Raw genomic sequence first — 24320 nt, 5'->3', positions numbered from 1 at the left:
CCCGAAACGGTAATGCCTCCAGCCCTCGCTGTTGCCAGCGTGGAGGCATAAAAAGAAAACTCACACAGGAAATAATGCAAGGATCTTGATGTAAATAGAAAAAATCAGACATATTTATAGTGTTGAGATCTGACTTCAATAGTTGGTTCAGTACTTTTTCAGTAACCCTGCGGACAAATAAACAGAATCAGCTGAAAACATGACCTCCTTGGCAGATGTTCACTGCCCTCTGGTGGTCACAGCCGTCTCCCTACACTGATGACAACCTTCATTTTAATTGTTCTCTAGTGGCTACAATTAGAGACGACAACACCACTCTGTAAAATAGCAATAATACTAATATCTGTATTGTTCCTACTTATGTCTGCAATGGTGCAAGTATGACTAATGTTATGGTGAAGTTGCTACCTGTGACCACTGGAGGGCAGTAAATACACAGGAACTTTAGCAGCCTAACAGGGCATTTTTACTTACCAGTTTAACCTGAGTAATTTTGTAAAGGAATCAGTTGTCATTATCAATTGCTTATTCTCAATAAAAGTTTGTTTCTTTAATAGTGTCGTAGCAGTCTCTCTGGAGTCTGTGAGATGCTGACCCGTGCACCTTCTAAAATCACCAGTGTTTACTGGCCTCTAGGGGTCACAGTGAGTAACTGCAGCATCGAATTGGTCAAAGTAACACCAGACAAACATCTCTGGCACAGACACGATGGTGTATGAAAACTTCTGCTAAGTCATTTCAGAATAATACTTTGAAATATGTGGTTATACAAGGTGACCACAGGAGGACAGTTTATAGTCATAATATGACATGACAATACTGTAAGTAAAGAAAGAATACTACAGACATAGATACTAATTGCGGCTTCTGGCTAGATATTAACTTATTCGAAATAGCTGCCCACAGATGCCATGACATGATCAACGCCCTGTGGTTTGTTTCGTTGCTCACAGTGTGATGAGTCACGGTGGTCCAGGTGACGCACGGGTTTGCATGGGTGCTGACTGTTGTTGTATTTGTCTGAGCTGCTTTGGCTGACTGTGTCATAAACAAAGTAGAAAAGCCAAACAAACGTTCCCCAAAATAAAGAAGGCTTTTAAATATATAAAGAGCAGTAGGGAATAAATGAATTTGCCAAACAAAACTAAGATTAAACCAGACAAAATAACTAAAACACACAGCAGCTGAAGACTGTTTCTCCGTGGCTTCTTCCACAGTTGCTAATTAAGCACATGCCTTAATTAAGCAGTTCCTGAGATTTAGGTCTCTGTGCTTGGTTTATCACCAAAACTACCGATAGATGCTGCCAAACTATTTACTTTGAAATAACTGAAATAGGAAATTATAAAGCTTGACAGAATGGCTTTAACACCATAAGTAGAATAAAGGGGATGAATAGATAATTGGCACTGATTACCTTCTTACAGAATCAGTTAACATTACACTAGTGGAGAGTAAACTTCAGAGTGTGTTTGTCGGCACCAGTGGTCCGTTGAGACTCAATTCCACTGGCACAAATGCAAAAAATGTCCTTGCAGTATTTCTGTTGAAACATTCAAAATAAAGTTTTGATGAAACACATATAATTATCAGCTCCACCTGCGTCAAAGCAGACTTTAACATCCTTAAGCTTCCAGTGAATCTATTCAAAATAACCACAAGAAAGAAAAAACACCTCTGTATCTGAGAATAACTGACTACCTGACTTCACCATTTACAGTACAAGGAATAACATATAACAAATACAAGATATTTAGTGTAATTATTTAATGTTAATGTACAGAGTAAATTTCAGGGGTTTATTTTGTACACATAAAGGAAAAGAAGCACAACATCCCAATAGTGTTTTCCTTTGTATTACCCATATTGTGTTGACAAGAAGATGCAAGGAATCAACAGTAAGTTACTGCTGTTAAGTCTAAGGTAAAAGGCAAAACAAAATGCTCGCCAGTTGTACAAAGGGATTGATTACTGAAAATGAAAAGTATAAAAGCAAAGTGCCAAGATGTACTACAGGTCTGTACAACAAAAGACAAAATGTTACAATAAAAATAAGTGTGCAGTATATGGCATTGTGCAATACAGTACATTACAGTTATGGCAAATATATGAAAGATAAAGTTAGACACTACAAATTATGGCAAAACATGCTGGACAATCAAATTTCACAATAAAAGCATATGAAATACAACAAGTCATATACGAAACTACATGAACAAACCGCTTCAAACAAATAAGAAGTCATACAATTTCATGACTAGACAGCACCAACAAAGGTAGAAATATTCACGTCGATGGGTAAAAGTAACAACTGACAGTCACAAAAAAAAAAAATGTCAAGTGATTAAACCGTTCATAATTTCTACTGATGACTGACAAGAGGCCTTTCCACTTTCTTCATACTAAATCAACTGACTAATCGCAAGCACTGTACGGAAAAAAACGGTGTCACAGAATACTGTTTCAATGTAGTATTTATACGCGTGTTTCATTTGATGTTATCTGACATAAAAACATATTTTAGCAGCAAGTAAAAATCTTCTACTGGGAACAAATATTTCACAGTTTGTAATGACAGGTGCAAATAACTACTCAGAAATTAGATTATGAAAGTTAATTATATTGTATGCAATTCTCAGAGCAGAAGAAACTGTAGTGGGGAGGAAATGATTGTGCAACCGATTTCAGGGAAAGTTTGCAAAGTTTTTTGTATTTTTTTGCAACTTGATCAGACTTGGTAATCTCAAAAACGTACTGCGTGTAAACATATTGTTACCATTAACTGATAACCTCCAATGATCACGAAGCTTTTTGTCAGCTTTGTTGAATCTGTAACAAAATACCTGGTAGAGCTTTTCACTCACTGCTGGTGAACACTGATGTTTTTAATGACAATGGAGCCTACAACCCAAACAGGCAAAATTCTGCCATTTCACTATGAAGAGGATGAAATGGAGCCCTACTCAAAATTCCTGGATGCATCAGGCAGACATACTTCACATCCTGTTGCACTGAGGATAATGTTCTCCATAATGGCAGCATCTTAAAATGCTTGTTCCTGGAAGGCCAAACTAAAGTTGACTATCTCCCCCTTGTACAGCTTAAAAAAGGCATGGGACTACAAATGACGGACCTAAGTGGCTTTATGCCATCTTAGAGGGACGGAGGCATTGGGGCTCAGCCATCTGCCCTCTACAGTCAATGGCTACTGAGTTACCGTGGCCAGCAGGCCGAGTTCTCTCTAATTGAGGCTGCAGCAGCTCAAGTAACTGATGGTTTTACCCTCGCCGGGCATTGGGGCAGTGTCATTGTTATCCAGCTTGTTCTGCTTGGCCTCTCGAATGAGTTCGCAGGCCAGGTCGAGGAAAAGTTTCTCAACGTTGTCAGACTCTTTGGCCGAGGTCTCCAGATACAGCATGCTCTGGGCTTCAGCAAAGTCTTCAGCCCTCTGTCTGAGAACCTCTCTCTTCTCTGCCAGATCAATTTTATTACCTGTAAGACACACACATTTGTCCTGTCAACACATGCAACAAGTAAGAACGTGGCTTCTTGAATCACAACGCAGATTGTCTTTTGAACAGTGCTGGGTAGGTGTAGATGAGGCAGATGGAAGTGCAGTGGGTGTACTTGTGTGGGATGATTTCTTTCCTGAGAAGGGACAAGACATTTTGCAGAAATCACATGCTAAAATGTACGTTAACAAAGACAAAACTGGCTTTTTGCAAATCCATTCGGAAACTGACGCTGATATCGGCTCAGTAATTCATGCTCACATTGAAGTGGGCTCAGAAAACCAGGTCAGGTCCAGTCAAATATAGTGCACACTATTATTCAGTTTTATTCAAGAGGTCCATCAGTCATTAAAGTAGGAAGTGAAAGTTTCTTACCGACTAATATAGTCACCACTTGGTTGTTGGCATACTGCTCAATCTCCCTCAGCCACTCTGGAAGGCACCTGAAGGAGTCCTCACAGGTAATGTCATACGTAAGAATGAGGGCATTGGCACTACGGTAATAACTCTGAGTAATGGAGCGAAATCTCTCCTGTCCAGCTGTGTCCCATATCTGCAGCTGAAAAAACAGATATTTCAAGTGAGCAACTGTCCATCTAAACTATTACAAAGCATAAAGGAAAAAAATTTAATCTTTGTTTACCTTGACCTTCTCCCCTTTGATTTCCACAGTTTTAATCATGAAATCTACTCCAATAGTAGCCCCTTGTCCAGGTGGGAAAAGGCCCTAAATTTAGAATATATCATATCATATATTATATCATATTACATTGGAATATAATTTTATATTCTGTAATAACTACAAACTCATTAGGACGGACAAATACAAACCTGAGTAAAGCGCCGGACGAGACATGTCTTCCCAACTCCAGCATTTCCTATCAGAACTATTTTGAACAGGTAGTCATAATCTTCCATGCTCATGCTAAACTGTGAAAAGTAAAGGAAAAACAAAAAGGGACATGAGTAAATGCATTAAAAACAAATCACAGCACTTGACTAAACTGATCACATTTGTCTCCAGTGCATGTGAAGGCTAAGGACAGTGGTGAAACTATCAAACTGTTGTGAAACTGGCGCACGGGCCAACATCATCAGGGGAGACTGTAACTGACATTTGACCTAAAAAATCATACAAATCAGTTATTGTGAGTGAAACGTGTCCTGGTTCAGCTCTTAAATATGTTGTACAAAAACTACTGACTAAAAGCAAAAGTCTCTGTTCCTCAAGTCTCAGTTTAATAATTGGTATTTAATATTGTAACACCTCCCTGTCTCTGGTACTGATGATGCAAATGTACATTACTTTAGTGTATTTTGTACATCATTAACAATGAGCACAGTTTGAACTTTGAGAACAACACTAGTTACACAGAGGAAATGTTTTTATTTCACTTCTCCCTCTTCCTATGATATGCGCACAAACTGAGATTCCTAATGTTTTGCTTGGCTGCAGTTTGAAGGGGCCGTGCATCACTTTTGGAGGGTGCGACTCGAAACCCCGCTGGAATGAATAATCTGCAAAAAAAGATGTAGCTGATGTATCTCTGTTTCTTTGCTCAGTGTCCACACACCACACAGTGGTTACATGCATGTTACATGCATGTAAACAGGGATGGTAACATACATTTCCTGTAGTCTCCACAGTACCGTTACATCTGCTCTGTGAATCGGGCCTATACGTGAGTAAAAACTAAGAACATCACTGTAATAAAGCATTTATAAGAAATCAAACTGTTGCTTGCAAGATGATGTGAATCTTCCACCCTGATGCAATGAAGCATAATTTAGGGGTTAATTCAGCTGGAATCGCTTGCATATAAATTAAATTTTTCCCTGTGTCGCATTTCTTTCCTCACTCCTTTATCTTGTTTTCTAATGAAATGTAACATCGTGACATTCTGCGCACACTTAATCTGAGTTAACATCACATTTCTTCCTAATAATGCTTCACGATCCTCTGAGTTGATAGCCATTAGGGCGAAGCTAGCAACAGTAGCAACTAGCGGCTACCGTGTGACTCTAGCCATTTTGGCACTATCTCCAGATGAGGAGGGAAAAAAATCAAAGTCAGCGCTGCGTATCGAGCCTGGAAATAGTTTGCACTTACCAAAAACACGGGGATGTCCCCGGACTTTTAACTACTTGGTATGCATAGGTCACCTCATCAAACGGGGAAAGCCTCTGCTGGGAAGGGCATAATTCCTCTGGCTGTGTATCCTCAGCAGCCTGTCTGTTTGAGGAGAAGCAGGAGGAGGAGGAGGAGGAGGAGGAGGAGGTGGAGGACTGCACTCAATGATGTCATCAGCTCACATGCAAAGTAACTCAGTACATGTACTCGAGTATATGCATATTAGTGCAATTCTGAGAGCCTGTAACTTAAGTTAAATGTTAAACTACTACTCTGTTAAATGTGATCATTTCTATTTTAATTAAATGTTTATTCTATAACTACAAGATATATGTGTCGACTGTATGACCAGGACTAACTTTGCAGGGTGATGACAAATAATCTCATTATTAACTTGTTAGAGAATTCAATGTGTATCAGATTGGCCACTTGCAATATAGAACAATAAGCAAAAACAAAAAGCAAAGTTAAGCGACAGATCATTTTTATGCAGCCTTTGTAACGTTATTATTAAGGACACAGGCGACCGAACATACATAGTTTAGCTCTTAACCTTAATACTATTCTATAACACTATAATCACCACTACTGATAATAGTACTGATATGGTGGAATTACTAGCCTTCTATTGCCACTTACAGAGATTCTCGTTTTATATAAAGATTCCCTTTAACACGTGTGGATGAGAGCTTTTTGTGTGTGCTATTTTATAACAAATTCAAATCAATGTAATAATCGAAAAGAAATCACCTTTATCGCTTAATTTAAAGTTTTGCCCTCGGTTGCTAGGAAACAGAGTAGCGGGAACGGAAGAATTTTCAATGTTTTACCCGGACGGCTCGTCACGGTTGCACACCATGCCCTTGACTTCCTACCGGAGGTGAAAGCTGTGTAGTAGGAACAGGCAGCTGGGAGGTCACAAAAATAATCTGAATTTAAGGGACATATTATCGCCATGGGTCTCATACCAGACGAGGCAAAGTCTCTCCCTCCTCCGGGACTCGTCAACAGGAATTCGTTGTGGCTGGCGGGTGTAGGCTGGTGCTCCGCGATGCTTCAAAATGCCATTAACCACAGGCCACCGCTAAAATCAGGTTAGCATGTTTGTTAGCTGGCTTTAGGACTTTATGCTGTCTACGGAGACACAACATTTACTATAGAAAGCATAAAACCATCAAACAAAAAGGCCTGGAATGTCGCATTTAACAAAGAATCACCATGTTGCATCGCAGCAGAGCAGTAACCTGTTACGATAGCTTATCATGTTATGATAGCTGAATGCGTGGTTATCCATTTGTATCTCCTGATCTAAGAAAATGTCTCATGTAAATAACAAATGAACTATTAACAGACAAGTAATAATGTTCATATGTATATATTATCAGTGTTACTAAACACAGTTGGACAATAAACTTACCCAACTACATTTCCAGGGTCTGTCTTATAGTGCTTTAGTTTGAGAGCTTTTGTGTGTGTATACTTGGCCTGTTATGGAGTACTTTTGTATGTTTGTTTATGTCATTATTCTAGTTTTAAATTGGACTTAATTATATAATAGGTAGCAATAATAAAAAGACGTGAGTAAATATTTAACTTAAATTTCTGAAGCTTGCTCCTGCTTATTTTGAAAAGTATAAGGTGCATGCATGTTGTTCCTCATAAGCACAGCACCATGAAAGCTTTGTGCTTTGAATGCAAAATTCATATTATAGTAATGTCATGCTGTATGCTTAAACCAAAATCATATCTATCCTATTTTACTTTTTCAGGTGTTCATCGACAAGCCCTGTTGGCAACCATTGGTTGGTTCATCGGCTACCACATTTCGAAATATGAAAATTACACTTTCGCCAGACTTGATCGAGACATGAACGAGTATGTAAGACTCCACCCACAGGAGTTTGCAGCAAAGGGTAAGTAAACTTTCAGTTTTTTTGCACTCACAAGAGGGTACAGGAACCTAACAATACTAATGCCCTCATGTATAATGTTTGATGTACTTTTGAGCATTTTCATATCTTTCTTTATATTTGGACACTGCCATTGTTCTCCACAGTTAAAGTCTGATACAGTCAGTGATGGTCCACTTCATGCATCTGTCTGTGCAGTTAAGCAAAATTAAGTGTCAGCGTAGTGTCAGGTGGATTTTCATTCAATACACAGGAATGGCTGTTCAACGATAGTGCTCTTTTTATTGTCTGTATATTAAAAACAACCATTCAAGTTTACTAGTATCTGACTACTCTGTACAAACACATTAAAATATATTTTCTCACTCTGCATATTTTTACTCTTGTTTCTGTATGTGCTGTTACTGTATTGCACAGAATCAGTTGTGGCATGTTGTTCACATATTTTACCATTCCACCATAACTGCAGGCATATGCTGATCACAGCCAGTATCTTCAAACATAGTCAGTATCAGGATATAAAACTCCATTCTGTGCCACAGTTTGTGCCATAATTTCTGTAGTGTTTGAAGTGCAGTAGGATATTTGTAAGTCTACACAGAGGAACTAGAATTAAATAATATGGTGGCCCACATATGTGTGTTATCACATTGTTTCTTTTGTTTTCTTTTATGTCACCAGAAAAAAAGACCTTTGCAGAGATTGTGGAGCCTTTCCATCCTGTGCGCTAAGTGTCAGCACCTGGTGAGATGGAAGAGGGATGTCGAGAGAAAACACTTGCAGACTACCATCTGTCTTCAGTGGTCTTTTTGTGAAATCTTCCTGTCATATACTGTGTGAAATATAGCTATGTAAATAAAAAAAGAGATCCCAAATTCAACATTTTCTGCCTGAAATTTTCCTGATTAGTCAAAACAATAATCATAATTCCCTGTAAGGCTGTGTGTTTGAACATAAATGAAGCCTAGAACATATCTGTTTCTTCACTATAATCAATATTTTTGCCATATTTTCAAACCATAGTTTCCAAGGGATTATTACAATGAACAGATCGAGACCGAAATGACCAGTTTTGGTAGTGCACTTTAATCCATATTTGCAGTGTTAGAAACATGGGGTCACTGAATGTAAACATTTCAGACATTTGAGACGTTCAGGTGACTTTGCTACATATACCACACTTTTATGAACACCCGATGTTTTGCTTGATGTCCATATATGTCAACACTGTTTTCTAATTTGCTGCTCCGATGATGTCCATATATTTATCAGTAAGGCTCCGAGTCTTCTCAGTCAGTTCGCTCATCACAGAAAACAGCCCTCTCAGGTGGAAGCGGAAGAGGGCCTCAGGATCTGTGTTCAGAAGAGGCTCTAGGGTCTTGTTGAGCACTGTGGTCTTCTTTGTCTTGTGGTCATCCAGGGGAATCAGGCCACTCTCCACTGTGTTTCTTATGGCTTTGAGCATCAGGTAGTTTCCATACAAGTCTTCACATGACTCCTCTGCTGCTTCACTGTCCCACACCTCATCAGAGGGCACGTCTCGCAGCAGGCTTGGCAGGAGAATGGTCTGCTCCATGTCACTGATGGCTGAGCTGTATCGCCTCAGAGCCAGGAGAAGGCTTTTTTTGTTGAATTTGGCGTCGGCAGACTGCATGGTTCCAGTTGGATGTGGTCAGCTGTTCCTGTACTGTGGTGGCGTACAGTAGGAAGCAGTGTGCAGTGCAAAGGCATGAGTGCATATGGTGGTGAATTTATATGATGAGAACAGGTGGGTTGATCGGTGCAGTTACGCAATTGCATCATCCGATACATTTAGGAACACTTAGAGTGCTATTTGAAGTCAAACCCTTATCTCTGTTTTATTTACACAACCTTCAGTTTCTTTTGAGTTCATAATGTTTGACCAGTGTGCAAAATGAGCCAGTGTCAAATCATTAACCATGCAGACCACTATGTTTGAATGACCTCAGTATGAAGTGATAGAGCATGGTTTGATATTGATTGATTTAAAAGATGAGCTGAGGGATATCAAATTTCAACCCAAGATAAAGAACCTTGGTGTTAAGCCAAGGTCAGCTGTGTTTAGATTTTCAGGTTATTTTATAGGCTTGGACTTCAGGTTCTTCTGATCTCTGATTGCACATGCAACGTTATTGCAAAGGCAAAGAGAACTTAGTCTTGAAAAGAAAATTAAGTTTTATTATGATCCTGATATAAAAAAAAATGTGGGAAGCAAACATCAGATAAAATGGGTCCAAATATGCCTGGGTGCAAACATTTGTTTCTGGGCCTGATTCCTCTCCAAACCAAAGGATGGCTGGCACTAAGGTTCCTTCATGTGTGTGATATTTTTTGCTCAGATGGAAGAGAAAGCTCTGCAGGCGGTCTGTTCCTTGGCATACAGCTTCAGAAGAGGAGCCAAGCACAGCCCCGGACACAAAATACCACTCTGTGTCACTAAGAAGGTTAAGATTATCATTTAGAATATGATAGCTGCTTTTGGGATCAGAAAGGATTTAAAATATATTTTGATGCAGAGATGTAAGGTATGTTCGTAGTTTGAAACCGTCATACTGAATAGAATTTGGCTGCTAAAGTGAATGAGTGATGCATTTTTACAGGTTTTCTAAACCCCAATAGTTACAAACCCTGTATCCTGTTGACAATGGTCCACTTAACAGAAGAGACTGTACTTAAACATGCTGTCCAGCTCTTTTCACCATAAGTTGATAATGTAATGAAATTTATTAACCGAACAAAGAAGCTACAATAAAGGAGGGCCTGGAAATCTGAGAGTTGAACTTCCTCCATCTGTGCCCACAAGATGGCGACCATGAGCTCTTTGAGTGGTCCGTTGTCTAATCAGTGCATTCATCCGTTACTGACTGACTGTAAATAATACTGCCTTTACATGCCATAAGTAACAGTATGGCTTTATATACTTTATATATTGAAACATTTTCCCACTCCCAATTGTTTAATATGGCCTCCATTGTTTACTACTGTACCATACATACACTTCCGTCTCGCCCAAAATTGTGCCAAAGACTACCTAACAGTCAGACCTCTGCACTTCTCTAGAAGCCCTAAGGGCAGCTAGAGCTGCTGCTCAGTCCTCGGTTCTTATCTTGCTGGACCTATCAGCAGCCTTTGATACAGTGAACCACCGCATCCGGCTGTCTGTGCTCTCCGACGTGGACATCACAGGCAAAGCGCTTTGAATCCTATCTCACTGGGTGCTCCTTCAGTCTGACATAGCAAGGACAAATCTCCTTATCCCATCCCCTCCCCACTGCAGTTCCCCAAGGATCTGTACTGACACCTTGTCTTTGCAATATATTGTATGCCACCTCCTTAAGTCCATTTATCTGCTTGCATAGCTTCTCATAATACTGCAGTGCAGATGACACCCAACTATACCTGTCATTCCCGCCAGACGATCCCATGGTCTCTGTGCGGATCTCAGCTTGTCTGTTTGACATATCCACATGGATGAAGGAATGCCACCTTCACCTGAACCTCTCTAAGACTGAACTGTAGTAATCATCAGGTATGCTCAGGTCCAACTCTGGTCCAGGCCATCTCTCACCTCAATGACTGCAATGCCCTTTTGGCAGGCCTCCCTTCACACACATTGAAATCCTTACAAATGGTCCAGAATATGACAGCCTGTCTTCACTCAGCCTAAAAGGGCACACAAGGTCACTCCACATCTCATGGACCTACAGTGGCTACACAGGGCCACCCGAATCAAATTCAAGTCACTAATGCCGCCTTAAGAGTGACTTCTGTGTTTTCACCTACTCATCTACTTGAACTCAATCATAGAAGCTACATCTTAGCCACTACATTCGTCCAAGGAATATCATCTGGCTTTGCCATCCCTGCACACAAGGCAATCCCAGTCCAGACTGTTCTCGTTTGTGGTTCTTGCACTTATTGAAAAGATGTAGTACTTTGTACTTACACCAACGTTTCCTACTGCAATGAAGCTTTAGTGTTGTCCCTCACTTGTAAGTCGCTTTGGATAAAATTAGTAAATGTAAATGTATACATAACAATGTAAAAAGTTAAGCCATACATTTAAGGAAACATTGTCCAGTTTGTGCAGTGCAGATACATCACATCTAAAACCTGTGGTATTCTTTCTACTTCTGCATCTTTATCTGGCAGAATATTGAATAATCATACAGGAATCTGTGCCAACTCTTTTAACAAAACCATTGTATTGATTTTTTAAGGCAACAATGTAACCTTAATTGCAGCAAAAATATTGTGAAACATTACATATCATGTACACAATGACAGATCTTTTTACATTCAGTCATTAGTAATCTGTTACCATCAAGTCTTTCTACATCCAGCAGTGAAGGTTTCATGCAGATCTTACAAGAGCAACAACACAAAACAACACAAACAATCTCAGTGAGTGTTTTGAATATTGACATTGTATTAATATTTTAACACCCATATACAGTGATTATGTGAATGATTGGTATAGGAAGTGACCACGGTGCTTTCTAAAAGAAGCTTGAGTTTGTCTTCAACAGGATGAATCAGAATTAAATTATTAATTAATAGTATTAATAGTATGTTCAATTATAAATCTTTTCCAGATTTGAATAAAACATAATTCCAAAGCCGTCCAAGACATTTTGGACTGAAGCAACCCACTCAGTTTTTCACTTTGTGCCTGACAGTTCTGCAAACCAAGAAGGCCATACAGCATTTCCAGCTCAGTAAACTCTTAATGACATTAATCAAAGTGATTTATCAACCTTACATTGCACCATCTACTTGGAGCATGATGAGAACTTGAAAGCAGATGGGCCCGTCTTCACTGAGACTCTCCGGACACGTTATCGGTTACAGTGTTTTAAACCTTCACAAAACTGAAGGGCCGTCGTACGAGAACTTTTAGAGCACAAGCAGAAGGAAGGGGACAAATTTTCCTTCACCCCTTGGGCAACTTACGGAAGTATCATATCTGCGTGGTACTGTTCATTCATTTTCATTCTGTGCAGTCTGAGATGGGACTTGGCTCTTCATCAAGCACATACACTCTTTTCTCAACACTTCTGCCATCTGAAAATCCACCAAAAAACAATTTTGATTCCTCACACAGTCCAGCTTGTAGGTTATCAATTCAGTTCACAGCGTTCTTCTGTTGACCTCTGATAATGATTTCCAGGACATTGGTGAGATCCATCATCTTGGTGAGCATATCCATGATGTCAGGATGCTCCTTCGCTCCACTGATGAACTCCTCCAGAGTCAGCTCCCCTGAAGACACAATTACAGCAGAAAAGATGAACAACATCTTAAGTATTACATTTTCTTTACAATATTCAAGGGACAACTTATATATTATAAAATTACACAATGATCACAAAGTCTATTTAAACACCATTTCCTATTTATGCAATATTTCACTCTGAAAACCAGTCTCTTAGACATTATGTTGTCAATTTGGATGCAACCACTAACACATTCTGGGGATTTTAGTGATAAACTGTTTCCGTGTTGAGGGCTGATAAATTGTTATATTATGGACTGATAAATACAATATTTGTTACCTTCTCCATTGACATCAATTTTCTCATATATAAGAGTCACAATCTCCTCTGGGGGAATGTCGTAACTCCTGGTGATATCTTGAATTGCCTGATAGGAGAGTTTACACAGTTAGTTGTTAGTTACACAGATTCATAAAAAGGCATAATAATTTAATATAATGCTATGCCTGTTTCCATTCAGATGCTCAATAACCAGGAGACTTAACAATACGTCATACTGGACCAACTACCAACTACACCTTCTACTGATACTACAGCAACTCTTACTGATACTCAAACCATAGCGTGTAGGTGGGTCATGATTTGACTTGAGTGGTGAAAAGTTCTTGATATAATTGTGACAAGGTGAAAAGGTGTCATACAATCTGCAGGGTGATTACTCTATGACTTCTCTAGACAGTGAATTAGATTATAAACAAGGCCATATTTAGACACGGGGTTAGATAAGAAGCCCCCTGGATTACGTGCCGTGTCTAGTTCATGGCCAGTTAAACCAATTTCTACTGTTTAGCGGTAGAGCAGCAAAGCTTTACGATTCAAGGAACTGTGAACTGTAAGGTCTAATTATGAAACATTCAAAAAGAAAATATACACTACCTTAAATATAGTCTCCAGTTCCTCCTTGTCAATTTTCCCATTTCCATCTTGATCAAAAAGCTTGAAGTACCACTTTAGTTTCTGGTTTATTTCCCCTTTCAGTAATAAACTTATTGCTGCAATATATTCGACAAAGTCTATGTAGCCATCCTGCAAAAGAACACAGAACAGATACAGTTAGGGAAATTACTGTACTTTATATTCTCATGCTTATAGTGCAAGATCAAAAGTTACTTTTTATCTAATGAGGATTCTTTTTAAATCCCGAATTTGATCATTTAGCATATTATCAAGCACTATAGGGGTAATGTAATTCTGGGGAAACTATTGCAGATAGTTATATTGTAAATCATGTAGCCCAACTTTAATGTGCATGTGCATGTGTGACCTTTTTTCCTCAGCTTTGTGAAGGAGTCCAGGACTCACAGGATAGAGTTTAACCTCAGTTTATCCTTCTTAAAACGTCAGAAATATCTGTAATCTCTAATCACTCCTTTTAAAATATTGCACGTAAAACCATTTGAGATAAAGTAGCAAACCTGTCAAATTGATCTGTTTTCTTCAACAAGGTACATGCAACAGAAATTCACTGAGCAACTGTCTATTCAGTCGTCTGACAAATTGGTGGTATTGTCAACATTTTTGACGGGATCAAACAATCTTTTTTTCTTCCTGGGCAGAGAAGAAGAAATGTGTTTTAGGTATTTTCTTACCCCGTCCATGTCAAAGGTGAAAAAGACTTGGTCCACGTAGCTGCTGGCCTCCTCTGTCATACCGTTCATTTCAAGCATCGTCTTGAGCTCAAAGAGTGTGATGAGCCCCGAGGGAGACTCCTTCATGAATTTGGTGTACCAGTGGTGCATGTCTTCCTCCAGTATATCATCCAAATTTGAGCAGTGGGAACCCATCACTCCTCCAGAGGTTTGATTCTTGTCCAGAATCCTGCAGAGAGCTGGCGGTGAGGCTGATGCGAGAGAGGACAGTGTTCGTGCAGAGCTCTGGGAGTGACTGTGGTCCGGCTGAAGCCTCATACAATAACTGCCTTAATCTTTAAGTCTTGGGACAGCCAAAAGGAGACATAACCCTTTAATGGGATAACTGCAGAGGTCTTCTAGGAAACTCAGGACATTGCATGCTCTGGGACTGATGAGGGGTTGGGACTGTAATATGCAAGAGGAAGTTCCCTCAGGTTTGACCTCTTGCGTCTTGGAGAGATACAGAGTTTAATTGATGGTGTTTGCCTTGATAGTCCACATCTACTATGGAACTGGTCGAAAAAGTTGAACTTCTTATTTATATACATATTTTTTACTCCATATTTCTATTTCTATTCATTTGCTTTTTTCATTTTCTTTTCTTTTCTATTTTTTTTTTTTTATATATCTTTTATATTGACCTTATTAAACAATGACCCCTTCATTTCCATAACTGCTACTTATTTTATATTTCCACCTCTATGTTTGCATTCATTTCTGCATGTAAGTAAATCATCTAAGTTTGCCCACATAGCTGGGTGCCCACTCACAAAGGTTGTCACGCACCTCTGGGAATCTTCTGGAATTAACCGAGGGAGTTCCTCTTGGAACCGACTTATCTTCTTTACAAACATGAACAGACTAAAGGATATTTCTGAGTTACATTGCACACATCAATCCTCTTATGAAATATTACATAAAGGTTTATTATCATGTATGATGAATATAGTCAAACATATTATAAATATGCACATGTATTTATGTACTTTTTTTTTCAAAAGCTACTAATTTTGATGTTTAGATTTTTGTGCTGTAAGTTGCGAGGTATTTAAGGCTTGTGATTTCTGTGGTCTTTTGTTGGTATGGTTGTGTGACAGAAGAATCCATGCATGGAGGAATGAAAAATATACCTTTCCAACTGTATCTAAGATCCTGGTGAGTGCGTGTGTGTGGGAGGGTTGTCAGTTCGTTTTGGAGGATGGGTGGTTGTCAAAATAACTTCTTCTGTGTGATATCAACATGCAGGAGAGAGAGGGGGGGTTCATACACTTGCTCTTTCTTTCAATGACAAGCAAAGAAGATATTACGCTTGAAAAGCTCTCTTTGCCACTTTTCTTCTAATGCTAAGAAATCAAAAATGGTGTCGCCATTGAATTAGCAAGAGGATAAAGGATATTTCAGAGTTTCTTAAAATACCATATATAATCATTAACCTATATTCAAGCCTTATGATTTAGATCAGTTTTATATTCACACATTTGCGAGTAGATTTGAACTGCAGCAGAGTTTGAGTCTATGGAAAAATCTTGCACTAAATCTCACAGTGAATAAATACATGTTTAACCTGCACTGTTGACCCATAGGTGACCTAAGTATGGCTGTGCATGACCCGTATGAGAGGATCATGGGTATGACAGAGCCTTGGGAGTAGTGACTGCTGTTAAAACCCACCAGTCTATCAAAGCTCAGAGTGCTTATTATAGTAAATCTGGCTTTAGACGATTAACAATTCTCAAAATAGGATTGAGAAGATGGACCACCAGTGACTACACACTGCACGGGCAGCTAGTATCCACTAGTCTATCAGGCACACACAACCAGGATCCAGGCTGCCGCCCTCTAACATGGCACATGATCGCTCACCTCTGCCAACAGATTAAGAAAAGTGTTTACTTTAACAGAACAGAGATAGACACCTGTAGAAAATACCTTCTCGAACCCTGAATACAGTAAAGAGCAGCTTATGTCAGCTGAAGTTGTCTGGTCAGAATCAATAAATTCAGTTTAAACAGAAACATGCAGGTTCATTCTTGTTTTCTCAACATTTGCAATGTTTGAGTATTTCAAATAGCTGCCAGGTGGAGAGATGTGGTTTTATGTACAGTAATAAAATGTTGAAACCTCTTGGATCCTACTGATGCAGTGCTGTTTAAACTTCACCTTTTGACCAGCATGTGACTGTCAGGCAGCACGGACATCTGAGAACTGCATGTGAAAATATATTTCTCTCCAGACAAAAAAGAGGAAAGGTGGCCCAGGAGGGAAAAGAAACTCAGTAGTTCATTCCATACACAGTATTATTAAGAGCTTGCATCATAATAGAGTTTCCTTCCCAAGTGATTCTAATCATAACTTTTCAGAATAGCTTATATCGTGGGGTTAAACTGTCTTTAACATCAGTGAGATTGGACACGCTGTGTTTCTATGCACACTGTCATCAGAATTATTATTTACTTCTATATAAAACCCCAAACATTACATTCAACCATAATTTCATTGTCAACCTTGTAGCGTAGAAGCTGCCTCTCCTAAAAAGAATAAGGTTGGGTGCCAGACAGGCAAAAGTTAATCTACCTTAAACCTATCAAATGTTTAAATTATTTAAATTAGTTCCATTGGAGAGAGCACAAAAACCCAGCTGCTTGCTTACTTCAGTGCTACAAAAAATAACATAACCAAGGTGTCTCATTGTTCTTATATTAAATCGGTCAGCAACCACAAACAATTATCATCATCATCATTTGAAATTAATCATCAATACCGGACTTCAGAAATCAGTCAGCAACTGAAACAATTCATCATCATCATCTTAAGTAAATCATCAATACCGGTTTTCAGAAATCAGTTTACAGAAATTAAATAGTTAATTCACAGAAATTAAATTCACTCCGTAATCAGGCTCATAATAATGATAGTCAAAGGCTAGAGGGTGTGTGTGCAAGGGAATGAGTGCGAGTGGCCAGGTGTGTGGTTTATGAATGAACACCGAGCAGTTCAACTCAGTTCAGTTCAGTTCAGTTCAGTTCTGTTCAGTTCAGTTCAGTTCATAGGAGTTCTGTGGGGTGTGGGTGTATGAGGATGGGGTGAAAGGGTGTATGGAAGAATGAAGGCAATTGAATGAATGAATGAATGCAATGGAAGTCAGTGGGGGGTTTGAGGGTGAGTGTAAGTGTGTGTGGGCATGTGAGGGGCAGGTGAGTTGGACAGTCAGCTGGAGAGGCCTGGAGAATGAGGGGTGAAGGGACTTATCTGAAGGAGCGTGGCCTTTGACCTGGACAGAGAGAGGTGTTTCGCTGCGATCCAAACTGGCCTGAGACTGTCGCCTGTTCCCCGGAGCTCAATCCTCTTCTCCTTAAACCGATCCTTTGATCCTTTCTTTTGTTTTTCTTTTGCCACCTCCAGTTTACTCAGAGTTTTCAGTTCTAGATCCCAGTACTGGTTTCTTTTCCTTCCTTTCCTTGTCTCACTTCTCACACTGTTTCTGCTTCAGCCTCCTTTGTTCTCCTTTGTTTGAACTTCCCCCCTCTCCCAGCTCAGGTGTCTCTGATTTGTAACCTCTCCTCCCTCCTCTTGTGTGTGATGTCACTTCCTACTCACTATCCTGCCCTGCTACAACCTCAATCTTGTTAACACCATATCATGGTATTATGATTATTGAGTCAGTAATACAAAAAGCAAACCAAGAAAATTTAACTGACTCTGAGATTATAATGCAAGTGAATAACTGTAACTGTTACATTTGAGTTACACATTAACTGCATAGCTTAAGCAGTGACAAATACTGTACCTGAAAAAATATTTATTTGAAAAATTATAGCCTTTACACATTTACATCATTTCAATCAAACCATTACCATGTTTTTACCATAAAAATTAACTGTTAAAAAAAACCCTCTACATGGTTATTAGTGTCTTAGTTGGCTCAAGCTTGAAATCTTTCCATGAAGTCTTGTGGTTTGTACCAGACAATTTGGCATGAGAATTATCACAGCTGTAATCTGTATTATCATGTAATCTTGACGTGATCGTTTGACGTGCTGACACAGTATTACTAGTTGATACATGTGTGATATATCATCACTGGTGCTGTTAACTTTAACAACCTACTACTTATTCAGCTCAGGAGGAAGATAACAATGTAAAAATGCTTGATGGTTCTCTGCAGACAGAGCCAGAAAAGCAAGTGAGGAAAACCAAAGGAAATAGTAACTGTTGAATATGGGACATGTACTCCCTCTACTGTTCAACCACAGAGAACAACACTTGACTGTATATGTCAAACAAAACATCAGAGACATGTAAAATAAAAAAATAAAAAAAAAAGATGCATTTGGTAAAATATTCTCCAAAAAGTATAATTTCTTTGTGTAAAATATACAGTTTTAAATGTACATGTATAGCTTTCACTTACAGAATGAGGGCTCCAGCAGGATCATTTCCCTGTACAGTGCTCTACAGCTTATTTCCTTACAGTGTTTGTTACTTTCTAGGCAAATGTTTTTATAGTGTTCCACAGTTTTGGTTTGCAAATCATTTTCTGGTGACACAGAATAATGGCTCAGATATGTAAATACAAACACTTGTATTTCCATTAAAAAACACTAAACTGGCTTCAGGCTTTCCTTATGTACAAATGGTCACGCATGAAGTTACAGTGATGACCGGAAATTAATATGAATATTTACAGCACTGACATTTATACCAATACTCTTACAATTCATACAGCTGCAGTTAAAAAAAAGGCACAGTAAATCCCAATAAAATTTAAAATACATTAGGAAAAACTATTTCATATACTAAGCAAAGCCCTGATTTTTGCTAGTATTCTCCTTTGAGTTAAAATACTCCGTTTGACAGTCTTCAAAGCCTATTAAACAGAGCACACATGAGATACTGCATATGACCTGCACGTACAAACCCACAAATAAAGTGGGTCTGTGTGACTGTGGCTTTCTAGCTTCCTGTGGTAAAAATGCATGATGTGTTTCAACCTCATAGGAACATTGCAGGCTTCTCAAATCACACGTAGGATGTTTAGTGTTTGGTTAGAGTCGTCTCCATTGAGCGACAAAGAAAGCAAGATACTCCGGTTTTCAAGTCCTCAAGACATGTTTAGGGAAAGGGGATCAATGTACAGCAATTCAGAACTGTCTGGCTCCTGGTCGTATAGAAACTGTCTGAACACGTTGTACACCATCTCCCTGCTGAGGGTAAAGTTTCTCAGCTGATCTTGCTGCTCTTCAGGCATGAGAAATGTCAGATGGTAGTCAGCGATGACTGAGCTGTTCCTGGGGGTGGGGGGAGAGAGTAAAACAGAAGTCCTGAAGTTCAACGCATATTTTTTTTTCCCCCATTTAAAATTCACAAATGACAGAAGACTAAATCCAGTTGTTTCATGCAGAGGGGGTGATGTGCATTTACCGTAAAACATGTATTTCAGCTTTGGAGAAGTATCGTCCGAGAGCAGGGGAGGATCTGTAGATATCAGCCAGCTGGGGTGTGGCAGGTTGGTGCATGCAGAGGCAAACAATGAGATGAAACAGTTTGGCTGACACTAACCTACTTTCAAATTCACCTCGAGCTCTGCTCTGCTGCAGATGCTTTCAATTTAAATTCTCTGTCAGAGATAAAAACCAGCTACAGAAGGTTTTCAGCTCCTGGCAAAAGCAGAAATTAACAGGTTTCATCTTACAAAGCTTGTGGCATTACTCTCTCAGTTTCAAAGGTGTTTTCTACGTGGAGATGGTGGCTTTTAAAACCACATAATATGCAGTTGTCAGCTTTGCAGCTTTCTCACTCAACAAAACCAAATAAGGCTAGGTAGAGGTTTTAGCAAAATGGAAATGAGAGCAAATCCGCCTTGCCTCAATAACGTAACTATTCACTTCTACTTAGTATTATGTAATTGTCTTACTGTACATAATACATCTCTCCCCCAGTTGTTATATCTTAAGCCATTTCACTGTATGCATCAAGTAAACTCTCTATTCATGATGTTAATGGGTGCTGTTGCTATGTTACAACTGATGCAATAGTCACAGAAAAGAAGAAACTCTGTACATAAAAGCCAATCCTATGTTTGTCAGCATATTCCAGTCTGTATGTGTGTGTGTATATATATATAAATATATATATACACACACACATACATACACACATATATACACATACACACATATACATACATACACACATATACACACACATATATATATACACACACACATATACATATATACACATATATATATACATATATATATACACACATACATATACATACATATATATATATATATATATACATACATATATGCATATATACACACACACACACACACACAATATGAATCTATTAAGTACATTATTTGAAATGCAGGTTACAATTGGTCAAACCTTTTCTTGAAGGTCAGCAGTAAGTGCATCACTGCTGTAATTTAAGGTGCTATGTTCCTCCTCAAAGGCCTTGTTTGACAATTGGAAGCTCCCATTGAAAAAAAGAGGAACTTTAAACAACGAAGGGTCAAACTTCTCATCTGGATCCTCGTGGATCGCTGCACAGAGAGAAAATGGGTCAAAGCTTCGAAACTGAAAACGTAACTGTTGTGTTTAAATTGCATTATTTTAGCATAAGATGTTATTATTAGCTTTACATTGTTTATAGCTACTTGCACAAAGTGTTGATGTTGTGTTCTTGCATAAGCTTTGGCCTTTAGTTGGCCATGGCCTTGTTACATTTGTGCTTTCAAATCTTATTTTACTTGACTTCTTACTCTGTTCATTTACTTATGTTTTAATAAATGTAGCATAAACTAACACTCCTAAATATAGAAACCACTCATCACAAAAGTTTACCTGAGCACACCACCAGCGAAATAATTATCACAACAACGATGAGGACGAAAATGGAGATAATGACCATCCACAGTCTGACTCTCCAGAAGACGATCTCACTCAGCTCTCTCTTTACCCTGGATGTGGAGCTAATCTGGAAGCAGAATGAAAACGCTTTGTCAAGATGTGGCTACAATCTTCGTGGGTGCAAGTTTATACACTACACAAAATTACAAACAGTATTGTATTGAATGACAAAGCATCAAGACACAGGTAGAAAAACACTATGTACTGTGGTTTCCATTGAGGTTTTTTATAGCTGCACTGTCCTGCTATAACAATATAGTTTTCTCTGGACCTCTCCCAAATCTGACCGGTGACAGCATGTACAGTCGCAGCAAACAATGTGGGCTACGTAGATTATTGGAAAACCTTCTGGGGAAGACCTGGTCTGATTGGGAGAGATGGCTCTTATCCAACTTTGGATGGTGTGGCTCTCATCTGTAGAAATCTGAAATTAGGAAGCAAAGGTAGACCAGGCACCTAGCCTGGAAAGATCGTCTGACAACATATTAAAAAGCCCTACATAATGCCAGAACCTCCTATTATTTAGGTTTCTTTTCAGCACTGTAACCAGTAGCAATGAGTTCATCAGATTCGTTACCAATAAAGTTGTAACTACTACAGAAAAAAAAAAAGAAAAAACACATCACCCTTCCCACAACTGGTGTTTCTTCATCTAAACTGTTACACCCCACCTTTAATTGGGCCCTAGGGGGTGCACAAAACTCCACCAGTGATCCACTTTTTTTAATCCTATAATCTTATTATTTAATTATTATTACTTGGTGCTGCTATCATTACTGCTGATATTAACACAATTACACCTGTAAGTATCACCACTATTATTATCATCAAAATAACTAGACTGACAGTGCTTGAATACAACAGTATACACTGATATTTCTGCTTTCTCTTTTCATTTATTTCTTCCCCATTTCTCTCCTCCCAACCCACCGGTCCAGGCAGACAGCCGCCCACCGTGTGTCCGCTTGTGTTGGAGGTTTCTTCCTGTTCAAGGGGATTTTTCCTCTCCGCTGTTGCCTAGCACTTACTCATTGTTGGAACTGTTGGGGTTTCTCTTTTCTACAATATTGTAAGGTCTTGACCTTACTCTGTAAAGTCCCTTGAGGTAATGATATGTTATCATCATTGCTGTATAAATAAAACTGGATTGAACTGAATTAAATCCTCTCCACTGTTCAGGGGATTGATGTATAAATAACTCACGGGGAGGGTTGTCACAGGGTAACTGAGAAGTTACACTTCCTTTATTGTCAGTGTAGGAGGCAAAGCTTAAGAAACAACAAACTGCAGTCTTTTTAGTCTTTTTACCTCTTGAGGAGTGTGTGCATTTGCCGGATTCCTTTGAGCTTCTACTTCGTGGTCACAGAGCGTCATCTCCCCGTTACTAGCAGGAACCTGACAAAGCAAAAAGACACGTACAGTATGCCACTTTCCTCCTTTTTCTGAGAAGGGAATTTATCATCTGGGCAAAGTGTTTTGATTCAGCCAATGATTCATCCATGAATAGCACAAGTTGTTGTCATGGAGAGGGCAGCTCTTTTACACAGAAAAGGAAATTTTATATGTCCTACTCTAGTCTCCTTCTCTTGAGCAGACATCTAACAACTTAACAAAACAAAATATTGTATAAGCCACGGCACAACCTTGATGAAAGCTCACCTGTACTGTAAGCAAATTGTCCCTTTCTGTTTCCTCAGAGTTCTTGTAGGCCACACCATCTCCATTCCCTGTTGTCACCTGGGAGGAGTCAAATATTGGGGAATGTTACTGTAAAATGCTTAACACCACAATGGCAATTTTCATACAAAATGATGATGATGTATGACATCCAGAGCAGTGATTAGAGATTATTTTCACTATCAACTAATCTCTTGATTATTGTCTCAATTGTTTCCAGTGGGCCTCTAAGAATCATCACACGGATTGCTTTTTAAATTTTCGTTATTATTATTGGGCAGGCCAATAAAAACAAACTCTCATATATATATATATCTCATGAACTCACCCATTCATTAGTTGAATAAGACCCACCGTCGTTCCCATTTATCGTGTAGAGCGGCAGCACAGGGTCCATGCTTATTTGTCTTCAACGCCCAGTGGTTATTGGGAGTTGTTATAAATATTCTGACTGAAGTCCCAACGCGGAAGTGACTAAAAGTTATAAGTTTTAATAATGAAACTACACTGCCCGCGCGACCGTAAACTTCCCACCCACGGTTCGAAAAGGCAACAACCTCTCAAAGTAACACAGGTCACTCAGTTATCTACAGACCTGACAACTGTTGGAAAAGTTTATCTCTCTGCTATTTAGGACGAGGTCATTACTTTCTTCTTTCACCGCTCGTCCTTCCCAGTCAGACAGGTGAGTTTCCTTACAAGTTTCGCTGGCGCTGACGTCGGAAGGCGTCGTCAAGGAACCGGGGGAGGAAACGTTAGATGTCACAACAGCTGAACATGACACCGCTGTATTTTTTGGATGTATTACTGGCTGTATTGCGATTCAGAATCTGCCTTTCTTTTCCTTGCGTTATGAAATAAAATTGCTATTAAAATTCGCGTGAAAAACTAACTAAGTCGCACCATTCAGGTATTTGAAGTATGCAGTCCACGTGATCCCCCCTCTCCCCTCCCTCAGGTAAATGTCCTGAGGATTATATGATTGTTAAATATGTGCTTAACCTAATGGTATTACGTATGATGCTTCATAAGACTGTTGGTGGCTGTTTTCTTTTTATTTGCCAAAATAAATATATTTACTGCAGAAAATTCCAGGAATTCTTCTGTCATTACCTTTAATGACTCGCTGATTTTCATTTATTTTGTTTACATTGAAAATCAGCCATTATTGTCAACTGAACTGAGCAGGAACCTTGAATCAAGTATACTTTTTTCAGTAAGAACACATTTACAGTGTAGAT

General features: G+C 39.0%; 5 protein-coding genes across 5 annotated transcripts; 1 reads left to right on the top strand and 4 right to left on the bottom strand.

Annotated features, from left to right (window-relative positions):
• Positions 1-1752: 1752 nt before the first annotated feature.
• Positions 1753-5757, bottom strand: rab30 (RAB30, member RAS oncogene family). The gene is made up of 5 exons (XM_023405893.2): positions 5623-5757; positions 4344-4442; positions 4156-4239; positions 3888-4071; positions 1753-3492 (listed from the first exon to the last, which is right to left on the bottom strand). The coding sequence occupies exons 2-5, from the start codon at positions 4434-4436 to the stop codon at positions 3242-3244; spliced, it is 612 nt and encodes a 203-aa protein (XP_023261661.1). The 5' UTR covers positions 4437-4442; positions 5623-5757; the 3' UTR covers positions 1753-3241.
• Positions 5758-6501: 744 nt separating this feature from the next.
• On the top strand, positions 6502-8433 carry ndufc2 (NADH:ubiquinone oxidoreductase subunit C2). Its single transcript, XM_023405873.2, has 3 exons — positions 6502-6737; positions 7413-7556; positions 8235-8433. The coding sequence occupies exons 1-3, from the start codon at positions 6599-6601 to the stop codon at positions 8282-8284; spliced, it is 333 nt and encodes a 110-aa protein (XP_023261641.1). The 5' UTR covers positions 6502-6598; the 3' UTR covers positions 8285-8433.
• Positions 8434-8616: 183 nt separating this feature from the next.
• thrsp (thyroid hormone responsive) lies at positions 8617-9293 on the bottom strand. Its single transcript, XM_023405872.2, has one exon. The coding sequence runs from the start codon at positions 9205-9207 to the stop codon at positions 8788-8790; it is 420 nt and encodes a 139-aa protein (XP_023261640.1). The 5' UTR covers positions 9208-9293; the 3' UTR covers positions 8617-8787.
• A 2467-nt stretch (positions 9294-11760) lies between these two features.
• guca1c (guanylate cyclase activator 1C) lies at positions 11761-14763 on the bottom strand. The gene is made up of 4 exons (XM_023405878.2): positions 14440-14763; positions 13727-13876; positions 13130-13217; positions 11761-12836 (listed from the first exon to the last, which is right to left on the bottom strand). Exons 1-4 carry the CDS (start codon positions 14755-14757, stop codon positions 12700-12702), a joined length of 693 nt encoding a protein of 230 aa, XP_023261646.1. The 5' UTR covers positions 14758-14763; the 3' UTR covers positions 11761-12699.
• Positions 14764-18263: 3500 nt separating this feature from the next.
• On the bottom strand, positions 18264-24082 carry c15h3orf52 (chromosome 15 C3orf52 homolog). The gene is made up of 7 exons (XM_023405874.2): positions 23408-24082; positions 23062-23139; positions 22711-22797; positions 21337-21469; positions 20878-21035; positions 19903-19973; positions 18264-19769 (listed from the first exon to the last, which is right to left on the bottom strand). The coding sequence occupies exons 1-7, from the start codon at positions 23474-23476 to the stop codon at positions 19583-19585; spliced, it is 783 nt and encodes a 260-aa protein (XP_023261642.1). The 5' UTR covers positions 23477-24082; the 3' UTR covers positions 18264-19582.
• Between the last annotated feature and the right edge of the window lie 238 nt (positions 24083-24320).

This window comes from Seriola lalandi, unplaced genomic scaffold (assembly GCF_002814215.2).
Source record: "Seriola lalandi dorsalis isolate HSWRI2012SDOR001 ecotype SW California unplaced genomic scaffold, Sedor1 jcf7180002054288, whole genome shotgun sequence".
Classification (NCBI taxonomy): Eukaryota; Metazoa; Chordata; class Actinopteri; order Carangiformes; family Carangidae; genus Seriola; species Seriola lalandi.
This window is presented reverse-complemented; position numbering and strand designations above follow the sequence as displayed.

Bases quoted from the DNA above. Each gene is read 5' to 3' on its own strand.
- rab30 (XM_023405893.2), bottom strand. From the start codon at position 4,436: ATGAGCATGGAAGATTATGACTACCTGTTCAAAATAGTTCTGATAGGA. The intron at 4,240-4,343 runs GTTTGTATTTGT...TTCTAAATTTAG, and splicing joins TCGTCCGGCGCTTTACTCAG to GGCCTTTTCCCACCTGGACA. The intron at 4,072-4,155 runs GTAAACAAAGAT...CTGTTTTTTCAG, and splicing joins TCAAAGGGGAGAAGGTCAAG to CTGCAGATATGGGACACAGC.
- ndufc2 (XM_023405873.2), top strand. From the start codon at position 6,599: ATGGGTCTCATACCAGACGAGGCAAAGTCTCTCCCTCCTCCGGGACTC. The intron at 6,738-7,412 runs GTTAGCATGTTT...TTACTTTTTCAG, and splicing joins CAGGCCACCGCTAAAATCAG to GTGTTCATCGACAAGCCCTG. The intron at 7,557-8,234 runs GTAAGTAAACTT...TTATGTCACCAG, and splicing joins ACAGGAGTTTGCAGCAAAGG to AAAAAAAGACCTTTGCAGAG.
- thrsp (XM_023405872.2), bottom strand. From the start codon at position 9,207: ATGCAGTCTGCCGACGCCAAATTCAACAAAAAAAGCCTTCTCCTGGCT.
- c15h3orf52 (XM_023405874.2), bottom strand. From the start codon at position 23,476: ATGGACCCTGTGCTGCCGCTCTACACGATAAATGGGAACGACGGTGGG. The intron at 23,140-23,407 runs GTGAGTTCATGA...GACTCCTCCCAG, and splicing joins CTTATTCAACTAATGAATGG to GTGACAACAGGGAATGGAGA. The intron at 19,770-19,902 runs GTAAATGCACAT...CCCCACCCCCAG, and splicing joins GCTGAAATACATGTTTTACG to GAACAGCTCAGTCATCGCTG.
- guca1c (XM_023405878.2), bottom strand. From the start codon at position 14,757: ATGAGGCTTCAGCCGGACCACAGTCACTCCCAGAGCTCTGCACGAACA. The intron at 13,218-13,726 runs GTAGTGTATATT...CTCTCCTATCAG, and splicing joins AACTGGAGACTATATTTAAG to GCAATTCAAGATATCACCAG. The intron at 12,837-13,129 runs GTAACAAATATT...TTGTGTCTTCAG, and splicing joins AATTGATGTCAATGGAGAAG to GGGAGCTGACTCTGGAGGAG.